Here is a 14,739-nt window from a genome sequence, read left to right on the forward strand (position 1 = left end):
TTCATAGGGATCAAAAGGGCGAGTGATCGCCTTCCAGAAAGCCCCCCCGCGCTGCGGGCAGGGTGGCGCGCGCAGGCAGTGTGCGTGTTTGCGTGTACGTGTGTTTCCGTGGGTGGCTGGATCCCGGGGTGCTGGCGCGTGCCGGCGTCCAGTCGTGGCGAGGGGCGTTTGGGCCTCGGCACGCGGCCCCGGGGCGCGGGGCGCGGGGCGCGGCGCACGCGCGCGTGGACCCCGATCGGGTGGCATCCGTGAGCGCGCGAGCCCAGGTGCGGGGGAGCCGGCGCCGAGCCCCGAGCTCGGGAGCCTTTGGCGGCGGCCGGGCGGAGCCTGGCTCCACGTGGGGCCGCAGAGCGCGCACGCCTGGAGCCGGGGCGCTCGCCGCGGCCGGCTTTTGTGGCGCCCAGAGGCCGAATGGCAGCTCGCGGGAGCCTCCGCCGTCCGCCTGGCTCGCCCCGGGCCGGGGCGAGAGGGTGAGCGGCACAGTGGCTCGGCCAGGGCGGCCGGAGAGGCGAGCGGAGCGCGCGAGAGGCGAGCGCCCCTGCCCGGCGCCGGGTGTGCTCTCCGCCCTGCGCGCCCGGCTGGCTGGCTGGCTGGCTCCCTCCTCCCCCTTCCTCCCGGCCCTGCCTCCTCCCTCGATCCGGGGCTGGATGACTGAGGCATTTCAGACGTGGGCAGAGCCAGAGCGAGCGAGCGCAGGGGCTGCGGCGATCTCTCGATAAGCCACCTAGAGGCGACTCGCTGCGCGCGCTCCCCAGTGGCTCCCCGCCCGCCCTCTGATCATGTTGACATATTCACAGGACAGGCAGTAGTACCGATGCGGCGCTGCGACGTTACAGTTTCCGACACCTTCTTTTTATAACTCGGCTCTATCCCCCAGCGCTCGACCTGTGAAAACCACGCCTATGAGCAACACAATTGGTCCGAAAGCGTCAAAGAGCCAATCAAGAGGCCTCCGGCTCCCCGCAGCCCACAGCAGAGCCCTACCTTCTAGAGCCGCCGAGCAGACGCCCGGGGAATTCTAGAGGCGGAGGAGGCTGGCGAGCAGCTCGCTCGCTTCCTCGCGCGCCCTCCCTCTCCCGCCCCGGCTCCTCGCTCCCTCCTTTGCGTTGCCCTCCTCGGCCCTCCCTGCCCTGCGCGTCGGGACGCAGATTTAGGAGGCGAATTCGCTCACGTTTTAGGACAAGGAAGAGGCGCAGGAGAAGAGCGCAGCCGGATTCGGATTGGACCCCAGGCACCCTCCGGAGCTCGGAGCAGAGGAAGGAGGCGCAGGGCGGACGGAAGCCAGGGCGCAGCTCAAGTTTTGATAGCGCTGCTGGAAGAGGGCTTGGAGCACAGCCCTTTTTTTTTTTTTTTTGTGCTCCCGGAGAGACTTTTCCGCTCCCCGGCTCGCTGCTGCTGGAGCCGAGTCTAGCGCAACTGCAGACGCCTCTGGCGAGCCAGGGGGCGAGGAGAGAGATAGGGGGGCGGGGGGCCCGAGAAGACTAGGGGGAAAGTGTCCTAGGAGAGCCGCGCGCTTTTGCTGCAGAGAGCTGGGGGCCGGGGGGCGAGTCCCGGGGCCCGGACTGCTGGAGTGTCTGTTTGGAGCGAAGCGCGGGGCTCCGGCGCGAGCCGAGACCCCGCCGGCGCCTCCCGCTTCGGAAACCGACTTCCAGGAGCGGCTTTTTAAAACCGCCAGGCGCCAGGACAGGCACCCCCCGACTATGTCTGCCGACTGCCCGCCTGGCCCTCTCTAGGAGCGGAATTTCCCGTTCCCCAGAGACACTCCGCGCCTTCCTTGAGGGTGCCGTGGTGGTGAATTTTTTCCTTTTTTTTCCTTTTTTGAAAAAAAAGTATGTGCTGCTGTTGAAAAGCAAACCACAACAACAAAACCAAACAGCAGCTGCGGACTCGTCCCCGGCCGGAGCCCAGCGCCCCGCCCGGAGTGGATGAGCCTCTCCATGAGAGATCCGGTCATTCCTGGGACGAGCATGGCCTACCACCCGTTCCTACCTCACCGGGCGCCGGACTTCGCCATGAGCGCGGTGCTGGGTCACCAGCCGCCCTTTTTCCCCGCGCTGACGCTGCCTCCCAACGGCGCGGCGGCGCTCTCGCTGCCCGGCGCCCTGGCCAAGCCGATCATGGATCAATTGGTGGGAGCCGCCGAGACGGGCATCCCCTTCTCGTCGCTGGGACCCCAGGCGCATCTGAGGCCTCTGAAGACCATGGAGCCCGAGGAAGAAGTCGAGGACGACCCCAAGGTGCACCTCGAGGCCAAAGAACTTTGGGATCAGTTCCACAAACGGGGCACAGAGATGGTCATTACCAAGTCGGGAAGGTAAGCCAGCGGCGAGAGGGCCGCTCCCCAAGCTCGCTGAGGTGTGTGCCCCCCCTGTGGTCTCTCTCCCCAACCCCCCACCTCCAGGACTGTGGTTTGTCAGTAATTTCGGCTCGCAGGAAAACTTAGCTCCCCTGGAACTGTGTGTAGGGACTGTCTGGCCCTGCCCGGGTGGCAGGAAATTTCAGCTCACCTGGGCATCTAGAGGCGGCAGCTTTTCCTGCCTAGGTCGGCATCCTGGGCTGCCTACAGGGGAGGTAGAATTTTTTAGTGTCTCTGCAGAGGAAAGCAAAGCACCCCACCGCAGGAAGCTCACTGTTCCAACCTTTCTGGGACAACCTTATTTCTTTGTTGTTGTGTTTTTGTCTGTTTCATTTCGGTCTCGGAGAGAGAAACTTCAAGCCTGCTCTTGGGCTTGCTGGTGGGAGAGCTGACAAACTCCCCTGCCCTCTCTGCCCTTCAGCCTTAGCCTCTGGGTCTGGAGGGGCCCCTGCCTGCCCAGGGCCAGGGTCAGAGAGAAACGGAAGGGCATTTGGGTTTGTTTGCCCACACCACTTCACGTGCCTGTGATCCCAGGGGCAGTTCAGGGGCAATTTTGGATAATTCAGATTATGGTCACAGATCCAAGGAACCACTGGGGAGACCCACGCTGCTTTGGAACGCGCGGATCTTAATAAGCGTATTTTACAGAATGCTCCGAGGTCCCTGCCTGATCAAAACCTGCCTGTCATTGAAAGTCGCTAAGTTTTAGGTTTCTGGCATTGAAGTCTCTCAAGGCATAAAGTTGGGAGAATTAAAATGAAACAATCCTCCCCGGTGCCTTTAGCTTTCTGTTTATTTCCGAGCGAAGGAGGCCACAAAATCCCCACACCCAGAAGACACCTAGTCAGTTTCCTTCTTAAGTCGGGGATAGAAGGACAACATTGCTGGAAAATAAACAGCCATGGGGTGCACAGGCTGGCAGTTCGGCTCTGGCCTGAGGAGTGGAGGGGATGTGGTTAGCAGCATGCCAGACAAATAGGTTATCAGGCCCCGGAGTCCACCCTAGTCTGCAGAATTCACTTGGAGAAGTCACCCAAGTCCAGTTTCATTTCGCCGGCAGCGGGATTGCGGGTCCACAGCGTGGAAGGGGGCTGCTGGGTGGTGGAAAATTCTAGCCTTGACTGACCACAGTTGACTAAAATCCTCCCTCAAACTGTATAGAACTGGGCACCCGCAGAAAAAGACCTAGGCGAGAATTTCTCTAGAAAGAGGACAATCTGTCGAGTAGGACAAGAGGAAAAGCATATTGAAAGAAATTATTAAACCGTAGAGAGAAATGTATCGCCGTGGTTGTTTTGACATTGGAGACACTTAAAGGTGGAGATATGGAGCAGATAGAAACTTCTCTGGTGAAAGGAACCAATGTTGTAGCCAGTTGCCCTCCTCTGAAATCTATCAGCTCATCCATCACAATAGAAAGTTTAAAATTGAGCTCAACGTTTTCGGATAAGTAGGGACTCCAACCCAACATTCCGAGTGATTTTCTGTTTTCCTTTTCTCTCCTCTTGTAGGCGAATGTTCCCTCCATTTAAAGTAAGATGTTCTGGGCTTGATAAAAAAGCCAAATATATTTTGTTGATGGACATTATAGCTGCTGATGACTGTCGATATAAATTTCACAATTCTCGGTGGATGGTGGCGGGTAAGGCTGATCCTGAAATGCCAAAGAGAATGTACATTCACCCGGACAGCCCTGCTACCGGGGAACAGTGGATGTCCAAAGTTGTCACTTTCCACAAACTGAAACTCACCAACAACATTTCGGACAAACACGGATTTGTAAGTTTCATTCCTCTCAAGTAAAATCTCCTTTCTCCATGTTAGCAAAGGCACCGCTGCCCCATTTCACGTAAAATTGTGAGTTTCTTGCTCAGCCTTCGCCTCTCCCTCTGTGGCCAAGCGTAGCAAACTTGTTCAATCAGCCACAGAGCCAGAGAGGATTTTCTTCGGGTAATGGAAGGCCTGGCCTTCTGAAAGCCACGGGGACAAGAAACTTCCCCAGCTCCTGCTCTGTGGCAATCCCAAGGCCCCTGGTTAATGCCCCAGGTGACAGTGAAGTTAAAAGCCAATCGTGGGGAGAGAAAATCAGTTTTCAGAGTTATTTGCTCCTAAAGGATTGGCTTTGTTTTAGGATCTCATATCTCTATTTTGAAACCTGCCATATAATTTCCCGGGAGAGCTGACGGTGCGAACTCTTGACTTCACCCGGGTTAAAGGGTGCGGATACTTTTGTTTGGGGAATGTAGTTTTTTCCTTTTACTTAAGCAGATTGGGGACGGGAACCAGTCAGGTTTACTAGCGGACGAGATGTAGATATGGGGTGCGAAAATCTGTGTGTGCGCGCGCGTGTGTTGGGAGTATACGTGGATCCAGTGGGCGCCAGCTCACAAACTTTGAGAAGACTTGGCTCACTTGTAAAAGTCACGCAAGGGACCTTTTGCCCCTGCCTCTACCCCTCCCCAACATTTCAATAAAATAAACAGAGTGATAAGCGAGGAATAAGCAGAAAGATTAGGCCCAGGAAGACGCGAATGGCTTGGAAATATCTTCAGCGGGCAGGGATTGCATGTGAAGCCTTGATTTGATTAAGGCATAAATATTCCTCTCTAGAGTTCAGCCTCTCAGGGCTTTAAGTGGATTGGGCTCGTCAATTAGTGGGCGCTTAAAGGACTGAATCATTTTGTAAATTAAAATGCATGTTTTTCTCTATCTTTTAAGACTTTGGCCTTCCCAAGTGATCACGCAACGTGGCAGGGGAATTATAGTTTTGGTACTCAGGTAGGCTAGGGTTCAAGGTACGAATGAACCTTAGATGGTGAGGGTGGGGGGACCCTGTGGAAACTGAGGAGCAATTTGGACTCTCCGGAACAGAACGGCTGTGGAGCAGAATGGCCCCTAAGCGGTGCCCTGCGGAGGTGGGCCTGTCCGAGTGAGGTCCCTTGTGGTGGGGTAGATGGCAGCCCGGCAGGGGTCCCGAGAGCGCGTTTGTCTTGCTGAAGCCTTTGCTTTCTGTGTCTCTGCTCCTCCCCGCCCCTGCAGACCATACTGAACTCCATGCACAAATACCAGCCCCGGTTCCACATCGTGCGGGCCAATGACATCTTGAAACTTCCTTATAGTACATTTCGGACATACTTGTTCCCCGAAACCGAATTCATCGCTGTGACGGCATACCAAAATGATAAGGTAACCAGAGGCGCTCTTTTCCCCGCGGTGCTACGCTGATTTGGGTGAGGATAAGAAAGTTACCAGTGGATTAGGCTGAGAATCTGAGTTGTTTTGGGGATCTGACTTAAGTGGGGTTTCTGGGGGAAAAGGGGTGCTGGCACATGGTGGGGGGGAGGACTTGACCTGTTAAGACTCCATTGCAGAGTGAAGAAAGGGTGACCGTCCTCTGCCTGGGAGACAGCTCTCTAACCCAGTGCCACGCACCCCTAGTTTTCTCCTACTTATTCATTATCCTCCCGTTCAGGAAGGAGAACCAAGAACCAAGTTCCAACAGAACTAGCTAAAAATTAAAGGCAAAAACCATCCGGGATCCTGGGAGGAGAATCCCAGTGGAGACCAGCTTTTCTCCCCTAGCCAGAAATCCCGAATAGCTGGTCTGGTTTTTATTACCTTTTATGCTGCTGTGTTTTTTATGGGGTGTGTGTGTGTGTGTGTGTGTGTGTGTGGTGTGTGTGTGTGTGTGTGGTGTGTGTGTGTGTGTGTGTTTGAAAAACGTACTCTGATCACAGGGTCATGCTGATCGAGTTGTCTGAGGCTTCTGAGATGCGGTGACCCAAGTCGCCACTTTATTTGAAGTTTTTATTCTCCCTTGGGGCTGAGGCTGGGGATTAGGAACACCCCCAAATGACACAGCAGGCAGCACCTGATATGTAAAGTTATCACCATGGCCCGAAGGAAGGTCATGGGCACTGAGCACAGAAACAGAGAAAGTGACTCTTGCTGCTGACTCTCCAGTCCCTGGATCTTAGCAGCAGTTATGGGGTAGGGGAGCAAGGAGGACCCCTGTTCTTTAACTTCTGAACTCTGGCCCTCTGTTAGAGTCCAGTTCACGGGACAACACCTTGTTTTCTGAATTCATTATCCCTATGGGTGGATCCTCTGTGTCCAGCCGATGGGCAGGTTCCAAGCCTGTCACCTTAGTCTGGAGACCAAGACCTGAGGTCGTGGTCTCTTTGCAAGTTTCCATAAAGGAATTTACTCCAAAAACAAGAATCCAACCAAGTGGCCCTCTCTCCAACTCAGAGCAATTGTGTATATCACCCCACCCCAAGGGATTTGAAAAATTATATACTGCGGCATTTTTTTTTTCCCTCAGCATGCTCCATGCATGCTCCCGCTGGACCCAGAATCCCATGACTCTAAGTTGTTAATGTAATAATAAAATGTAGCATTTTTGATCAGACAAAGAGGTCAAGGGCCTTCTCCACCTCGTGGCAGTGGCAGAGCATATAAATGAAAACAAATGTTCCCAGTGGTCAGTCAGTCCTTTTAAATCTGTAATTGTCAATATTGTAATTCCTCAAACACCCCCCACCCCCAAGCAAAAAAAAAAAAAAAAATCAAACCCACTCCAGCATCAGGGTAGTGAAATCCCATAAATCATTTTATTAGATTCACAGAAAAGGTTGGAGTGTGTGCAGTGTGTGTGTGTTTGGGGGCAGGAAATATGCTATAACATATTTTATGATTAATTGCACTTTATAAAAAATCAAAATGAAAGCATAATTCTAAGCTCTACACTGTATACCTGAAACTAATATAAAGTTGTGTGTCAATTATACTCCAATAAAAAAAATACTATAGGTCTTCCCTTTGACAACTTTTCCATTTCTAAGCCCAAGCTGTCAGCTGCCTGGAGAAAAAGACATTTCCCAGGTGGGATTATTTCAACCTAGAATCCCTGGTGTGGCCTCCGGTGGGAGACGCAAGACAGTTCAGCTTCCTTGGATTCTTCTAGGTCCCTTCCAAACTTCTGCTGCTACCCTGTTTCTTAGGCCCTAACTTAGCATATGCAAATTTCTGATGAACTGTGGAGTGTGGGGGGGGGAGACGCCCCTAAAACATCCTAGAATATGAGGCCAATGTTTTCTTGCTTGTGTTTTCTCCCCTAGATAACTCAGTTAAAAATAGACAACAACCCATTTGCAAAAGGTTTCCGGGACACTGGAAATGGCAGGAGAGAAAAGAGGTGAGCTGAGATGGTTGTTTCTTTCCTAGACAATTTAGAGAACACTGCCCTAGGTCCTTCCATTGAGAAAGGGGATGGAGAGGGTGGAAAATAATCCCCCCCACCCTGCCTCACACTTGGATTTTCAGCCCACTGAACTGTTTTCTCCTTCCTGCATGTGACCTTAAAGGATATTAACTAGGCCTCATCATAGGCCTCTTTGCAAGAAAAGCATCAAGGACAACATTATATACAGGCTCCTATTAATTCCTAATTAATTTAGGCTCATCCTGGGCAAGTCCAGGAAGGGACCGAACCATTCACAAAATGCTTTGGAATTTTTGCAATCTTGTCTTGCAAATACCAACAGACAGAACTGAGGCCCCTTGAGAAATCGATGGCTCCCTCCATACATGGGTACATGTATCATTTTGCATTAAGCAGACAGCTGGATAGTATATGAAAGAAGCCCCCCCTCCCCCACCCGCCTTCAAAGAATTTCTAAAATCCAGAAAATCACCCCCAAATTTCTAACCCATCCCCTTGGGGAAGGGATGGGCATTAAAAATCATTCCTAACATCTAAATAGATTTTTTTTTGACTCTGATTAATGTGTTGATGAAACGATTACTGTAAAGTGCACCATGAAATAAGCACTTCCTCCCAACCTTAACAACCAGTCAGGAGTCTGTAGGCTGTCTGTGTTCACCCTTTGGGTACCCAGTTCCCCTCCCGCTGTCAGGCTGGCTGTTCAGCTGTCTCTGGCCAGCTCCAGCCTTTCCTGTTGGTTCTCGCTCTTCAGCAAGATTTCTTCACAGCTCCAGCCCATGCCTTTCCCTAATGAAACCCTGATCTTGAATAAATGCAATCCACGTCTCCCTCCACCCCCAATCTGCAACCCAGTTAGGGGTTCGAGAACAATGCCTGGGTCTGTGTGTGGCTGCCACGGGGCAGGCAGGTTCCAGAGAATGTGTGCTGCCCGTGGGTGGCAGGCAGGATGAGGTGTGAGCCTCTCTGGAGAGGGCGAGGCAGGCGGGCGACGTGGAGAGATGTCCTTTCTGTAACGCCGGGTGTGGGCTTCTGCCACAGAAAGCAGCTCACCCTGCAGTCCATGAGGGTGTTCGATGACAGACATAAAAAGGAGAATGGCACCTCAGATGAGTCCTCCAGCGAACAGGCCGCCTTCAACTGCTTCGCCCAGTCCTCGTCCCCAGCTGTCTCCACTGTGGGGACGTCCAACCTCAAAGGTGAGCCTGGGGCCCTGGAGTTCTGCACTCCCTGTCTTGGAGACCTGGAAGAGTTGGGGGCAGTGGGGGGAGACCCACCAGGGAACTTGGCCTTCCAAAGCCACAGACTTTTCTAGAAGTCTGTAAACAGGAGTCAGCGTTCAAAAGGATGAGCAGTTGTGACCCCCTCCCTAAGCTGTTTTGGAGAGCTCAGACCTGCTCCCCACAAACCTGCATTTGGCTGGAGGGTAGGGAGGGGTGTCTGTGTTTTCCCTCTCTGTGTGTGTGTGTGGAGCAGCTTTGAAAAATGCCTTTCCTCTTCCTCTACAACCAAACTTCTCACCATCTTTGCCTTCTAGGTTGAAATGTGTTAGGCTGGGGCAGGCCAGGGACTCTCTGCCACCTGGAACAGGGAAGGTGGCCCATAAAACATCCAGCTATAGAACATCCACTGACCTGTGGGAGCAGAGGCAGCCCCCGGGGATCTTGGGGGGGTGGGGGGAGGGGAGGGGACTAGCTGGTTCAAATCCCCAGTCGGTTTCCTGTGTTTAAAGAGCAAGAACTATTTATTTGGAAAGACACACTAACGGGAAGAAACCTGTTTTGTAAGTGAAATAAAATGAAAGCCCTTTATGTCTTCCGTCCATTTAAGCTTTAAACGTAAAATAGGACCCCCTTTTATTTTTTTTTTTTTCTGGGAGGACACACACAGAGGTTGTGGTGACAGCAAGACAGTGGGATGGCCCGGGCAGTGGGCAGGCTGCCCCTCTCGGGTCTGGGCTGCTGGGCAGGCGCAGGCAGGCTGGGTGAGTGTGTGCGGGGCAGGGTGTTCCTCTCTGCCCTGACCCATTCAGCCCCGGGAGTTCTCTGCAAACAAATCCTTCCTGAAAGAATTCACAAATTGGAAGGTGCGGAGCTCCATCCCTCCCTAAACAAAGACTCCGAGTAACGGGAAGGTGATTTTCAGAGTCAATTTTAAATCTTTAAAAGAGCGCATTTGCAATTGAATGGGAAAAGGCGAGTCAAGGCTTTGGCAGCCCCAGAAGTTGAATGCAGGCTTGCAAAACACCGTAAAATTCATTAGAACGAAAAGCTGCGCCGGGGAGCCTGGAGGGGAGGGGCTCGGCTCCATCTACATACTTTAAATTCATGCCTAGCTGGTGGAATCCTTCCACTAAAGCTGGGAGGGCCACCACTCCTCCCATTTTGCGGATGAGAAAACTGAGGCACAGAGAGGGTGAGGGGCTTCCCCGGGGCCACACAGCCACTCAGTCCCGGAGCTGGGGTTCCAGCCGGGGGGCCTGGAGCGGGGCGGGCGGCATGGACGCTCACGCCCGTGCGCCCCGCTTGTGTCTCCCGCCCGCGGCAGATCTGTGCCCCAGCGAGGGGGAGAGCGACGCGGAGGCCGACAGCAAGGAGGAGCCCGGCCCCGAGGCCTGCGAGGCGGCCAAGATCTCCACCACCACGTCGGAGGACCCGAGCCGCGACAAGGGCAGCCCCGCGGCCAAGGCGCACCTCTTCGCGGCCGAGCCCGGCGGCCGGCCCCGGGACGGCGCGCGGCTGGACAAGGCGTCGCCCGACTCGCGCCACAGCCCGGCCACCATCTCGTCCAGCACGCGCGGCCTGGGCGCCGACGAGCGCCGGAGCCCGGGCCGGGAGGGCGCCGCCGCGGCCAAGGCGGAGGAGGCGCGCGCGCTGCCGGCCAAGGAGGCCTTCGCGCCGCTCTCGGTGCAGACCGACGCGGCCGCCGCGCACCTGGGCCAGGGCCCCCTGCCGGGCCTCGGCTTCGCGCCCGGCCTGGCCGGCCAGCAGTTCTTCAACGGGCACCCGCTCTTCCTGCACCCCGGCCAGTTCGCCATGGGGGGCGCCTTCTCCAGCATGGCGGCGGGCATGGGGCCCCTGCTGGCCACCGTGTCCGGGGCCTCCACCGGGGTCTCCGGCCTGGATTCCACCGCCATGGCCTCGGCCGCCGCGGCGCAGGGACTGTCGGGGGCGTCGGCGGCCACGCTGCCCTTCCACCTCCAGCAGCACGTCCTGGCCTCGCAGGTACGCGCGCCCCCCCCCCGCCCCCCGCCCCCCCCCCCGCGCTCCCGCGCGCTCGGTTTCCCCGACGCTCCCCCTGGTAGCTTTAAGCGATGATGACCATGGTGATGAGGAAAATGTATTTCTAGGTGCAAGGCTTGTGCTTCCACGCTTATAACCTCACAGCCCCTCCCCGCCCCCCCCCAAAAAAAAAAAACCTTATAAAAAACATTTCTTCTCCTAAGAGCTGTGTCTAGCAGAGTAATAAGGATAATAACCTCACAGGGCACTTTATGCCAGGGGCTCTTCTGATTACTTGGTCTGTTCTGACTTCAGTGCTGCAGTGGTCACCTCCACTCTGTAGAGGAAAGGCGGAGGCTCAGAGATGTTGAGTAACTTTTCCCAGGTCACACAGCTGGGAAGCAGTGGAGCAGACCCTATTCCAGACGCTCCGCCTCCAGGGCCTCTGGATGAAATAGCTCTGAACTGTCTTGGAGCCATCTCTCCCCCAGGGATTAGACAAGGTGGAGACCTTGGCTTCAGGGGTGGGGGAGTGGTTCCTGGGTGGGAGCGCAATCTTACATCTTCCAGGCTTTCCTCCCAGCCAGTTGCTGCTGCAAGGGTTAATGGTTGATGCACAAGTGCAAAATGTCAGCGCCCAGGGACTGGCCAGGGCCGTGGCAGGCCTGGAGGCTCTTGTGTGGTTCAGACAGCTGTGCTGGGGCCCAGGGCAGCTGGGGAGCTGTCTCAGACCCCGAAAACACTGAACCCAGCGAGAAGGTTCTGTGGGTTTTTCTGCAGGCCTTTTGTTTTGGCTGAGCACATTCGTCTCGTCTCCCTTGCCTGAGCCAAGAGGCTGGGGTGGCCTCCCCCCTTCATGGAGGAGGGGACTGAGCAAGGGTTAGCTTCTGCCCTTCCCTCCCATCCCCTCTGCTGGACACCCTGACATGGGCAGGCAGGTGATAGAGAGGCGGGAAAATTAGTCCTAAGGATACCCAAGAAAGGTGCATAGAGAACTGGCCCAGGTCAGGGTCCCTGGATTTAAATTCTGCTTCTGCTGCTTACTAGCCGGGTGACTTCCCGTGCTCAGAGGACCTACCTCCAGCTCTCCACCTGTGACACAGTGTATCAGGCTAGGTGATCAGTCTCTGCCAGTACCTCTTTATTTCATCTCCCACCCCTCTCCTTTTGCTTAAGGGTCATCCCTAGATTTTTTTTTTTTTATTTCACTTGAGAAACTTCTAGAAGTGGGAGGGTTGAGGGCACAAACTGTATGTGTAATAATCTACACCTCTGGTTTGCTTGCAGCTACCTCTGGGGTAGCCTGAGCCTGGAGCCCCACTTCACAGATGTGGCAGCTGATCCGGCTGGGGAGCTTCTAGCAGTCCAGGGCCAGGTGCCCCTGTAGCAAGCATAGTGCAGGCATGCCTGCCCTTAACAGCCCCAACACCCCAACAAGTATGTGGGTGATGCAATATTTCCCTGCTTTTTTCATATAAGAAAGTGAGCGGCAGGAAGTGCAGAGCCTGGGCTAGGGGTCACACCGTCAGGATTTGGTCCCAGAGAAGGAAGTCTGCGTGCCCCCCCCTCGGTGCCCCTCCCCTCCCCCCAGGCGTGAGATAGCGACCTGCTGGCAGGCCCCCTCGGGGTGGCTCCTCCCCACCTGCCTTCCCTCCCCGGCTCACCCTCCTGCGCTTCTCTTCTTTCCCCAGGGCCTGGCCATGTCGCCCTTCGGGAGCCTGTTCCCGTACCCCTACACCTATATGGCCGCGGCGGCGGCCGCCTCGTCGGCCGCGGCGTCCAGCTCCGTGCATCGCCACCCGTTCCTCAACCTGAACACCATGCGCCCGCGGCTGCGCTACAGCCCCTACTCCATCCCCGTGCCGGTCCCCGACAGCAGCAGCCTGCTCACCACCGCCCTGCCCGCCATGGCCACGGCCGCCGGGCCCCTGGACGGCAAAGCCGCAGCCCTGGCCGCCAGCCCGGCCTCGGTGGCGGTGGACTCGGGCTCGGAACTCAACAGCCGCTCGTCCACGCTCTCCTCCAGCTCCGTGTCCTTGTCGCCCAAACTCTGCCCAGAGAAAGAGGCGGCCACCAGCGAACTGCAGAGCATCCAGCGGCTGGTCAGCGGCCTGGAAGCCAAGCCGGACAGGTCCCGCAGCGCGTCCCCCTAAGCCCCTCCCCAGAAAAGTCTCTTCATTCCAGCCCAGCCCAGTCTGCAGTGCACTTTGTCGGATGTGAAATGAACCACAGGCGCGCAGTCCTGTCTGGGGAGGGGCGCCGGACTCCCTCGAGAGAATGTGCTAGAAAAAAGGCTCCTCTCCTTGGTGCGGTTTATCTTTGGGGAATCTGGCTCAGATTCTGGGGGCTCAGATGCTCCCCGGGGCATGGATTTCGTGGGGGTGGGAGTTAGGCGGTGGTGTCCAGAGCGCCTTCCAGCCAGACTGGCCTGGGAGCTGCGACCGAAGGAAAAAGTAGCCAGGCCCCTGGGGAGGGGAGGTGTTGAAGGCTTCTCCCCCAGTGCAGATTTATATATATATATATATATTTTTTTTTTTTTCCTTCACCGTGTCAAGTGGAAACAGAAACAAAATTAAAAAAAAAAATCCTGGGGACAAACGAATACAATGAACACGATTCTGTGCGTGAAGATTGAAAACTTTATGGTGACTTGCCTATCAGTTGGAAGGAAATTACCAAGCAGCATTGTTTGGGGGAGGGAAGCCGCTGCCATCCTTGTTTAATCTCTATTAAGGAAATCTGTGTCTTTTTAATATTCTTGTGATGTTTTAAGAGCCGCTATAGGTCTCTTCTTGCATGTTCCACAGTAATGTATTTGTGGTTTTTATTTTGAATGCTTGCTTTTAGAGAGAAAAGAACATGACCCCACCCCTTTCCCCAATTCTCTACCCTCAAATAGACCACCCCCAGCTGGGGGGAGGGGGATTAAAAAAGGGATGGGGAAAAACACCAAAAAAATGAATTTATTTTATCTGAGCTCTGTAGCAGATTCACGTCGCCCTTTCTGGCAGTTCTTTCTCTTTCCTGTATATGCAATAACAAGGTTTTAAAAAAATAATAAAGAAGAAGCGAGACTATTAGACAAAGTATTTATGTAATTATTTGATAACTCTTGTAAATAGGTGGAATATGAATGCTCAGAAAATTAAACTTTAATTTATTGACATTGTACATAGCTCTATGTAAATAGGATCGCAGCTTGTCGGGTTCTGCATTTTTGTTTTCCTTTTAGTAGGTTTTATTGCAAGGTCACAGGATTGCTTTTAAAACTAGAAAACACATTTAATGCACCAACACCAACACACTCAAATGAGTCGTCTGCAAAAAAAAAAAAACCTTTTCGTTTTCTTTTTTAATGTCCAAGAGTGGGGGAAAGTGCCATGGTATCTATGTTACCCAAAATTGGGGGGGAGGTGATGTCACCTCCCAGCTCAACGTTAAATTCCTTAAAATGTAACACCCTAGGAGTGGTTCTGTGATTGCTTGGGGTGGGGGTGGGGCTGGGGTGGGGGTGGGCAATGCAGAGGCTGTGGTTTGACTTTCTAATTTTTCTTTTGTATTTGTACTTGCTAGTCTGATTTCTTCAAAACGAAGTGGAATTTACTACTGTCTTCACTATTGATGGTGTTTTGAATTGGTGCCTATAGAGAGATATTCACAGTTCAAAAGTCAGGTGCTGAGAGATGGTTTAAAGACAATTCATGAAGGTATATTTTGTGTTATAATTGTTGATAAGTTTTTTGGTTTTCTGTATTTCCCCCCCTCTCTTTAAAAGATTGAAATTTCAATAAATTTTTATTGAAATTCTTTGGGCCTCGTGTTCAGTGCTTCCTTTAGGAAACCTGCAGATGCCGGCTCTTCCTTTTGCTCCTGCACCCACTCCCCTTTGCCTTTAAATAACTGAGACCGCCCCCCCTGAAGCAAAATGAGATGTCACT

General features: G+C 54.1%; 1 protein-coding gene across 2 annotated transcripts; it reads left to right on the top strand.

Moving 5' to 3' along the window:
* The first annotated feature begins 1,545 nt into the window (after window positions 1-1,545).
* On the top strand, window positions 1,546-14,286 carry TBX3 (T-box transcription factor 3). Of its 2 annotated transcripts, XM_037511109.2 has the most exons (8): window positions 1,546-2,314; window positions 3,868-4,135; window positions 5,075-5,134; window positions 5,396-5,542; window positions 7,477-7,553; window positions 8,622-8,779; window positions 10,128-10,804; window positions 12,493-14,286. In XM_037511109.2, exons 1-8 carry the CDS (start codon window positions 1,926-1,928, stop codon window positions 12,952-12,954), a joined length of 2,238 nt encoding a protein of 745 aa, XP_037367006.1. In that variant the 5' UTR covers window positions 1,546-1,925; the 3' UTR covers window positions 12,955-14,286. The 2 variants fall into 2 exon arrangements, with proteins under 2 accessions (XP_037367006.1, XP_037367007.1); XM_037511110.2 differs by lacking the exon at window positions 5,075-5,134.
* The last annotated feature ends 453 nt before the right edge of the window (window positions 14,287-14,739 follow it).

Source organism: Talpa occidentalis, unplaced genomic scaffold, assembly GCF_014898055.3.
Source record: "Talpa occidentalis isolate TD23 unplaced genomic scaffold, MPIMG_talOcc4v2.1 talOcc4.14, whole genome shotgun sequence".
Taxonomy (NCBI): domain Eukaryota; kingdom Metazoa; phylum Chordata; class Mammalia; order Eulipotyphla; family Talpidae; genus Talpa; species Talpa occidentalis.

Coding starts and splice junctions, on each gene's coding strand:
- TBX3 (XM_037511109.2), top strand. CDS start 1,926: ATGAGCCTCTCCATGAGAGATCCGGTCATTCCTGGGACGAGCATGGCC. Junction 7,554..8,621: donor AATGGCAGGAGAGAAAAGAG/GTGAGCTGAGAT, acceptor CTTCTGCCACAG/AAAGCAGCTCACCCTGCAGT. Junction 8,780..10,127: donor GGGGACGTCCAACCTCAAAG/GTGAGCCTGGGG, acceptor CGCCCGCGGCAG/ATCTGTGCCCCAGCGAGGGG.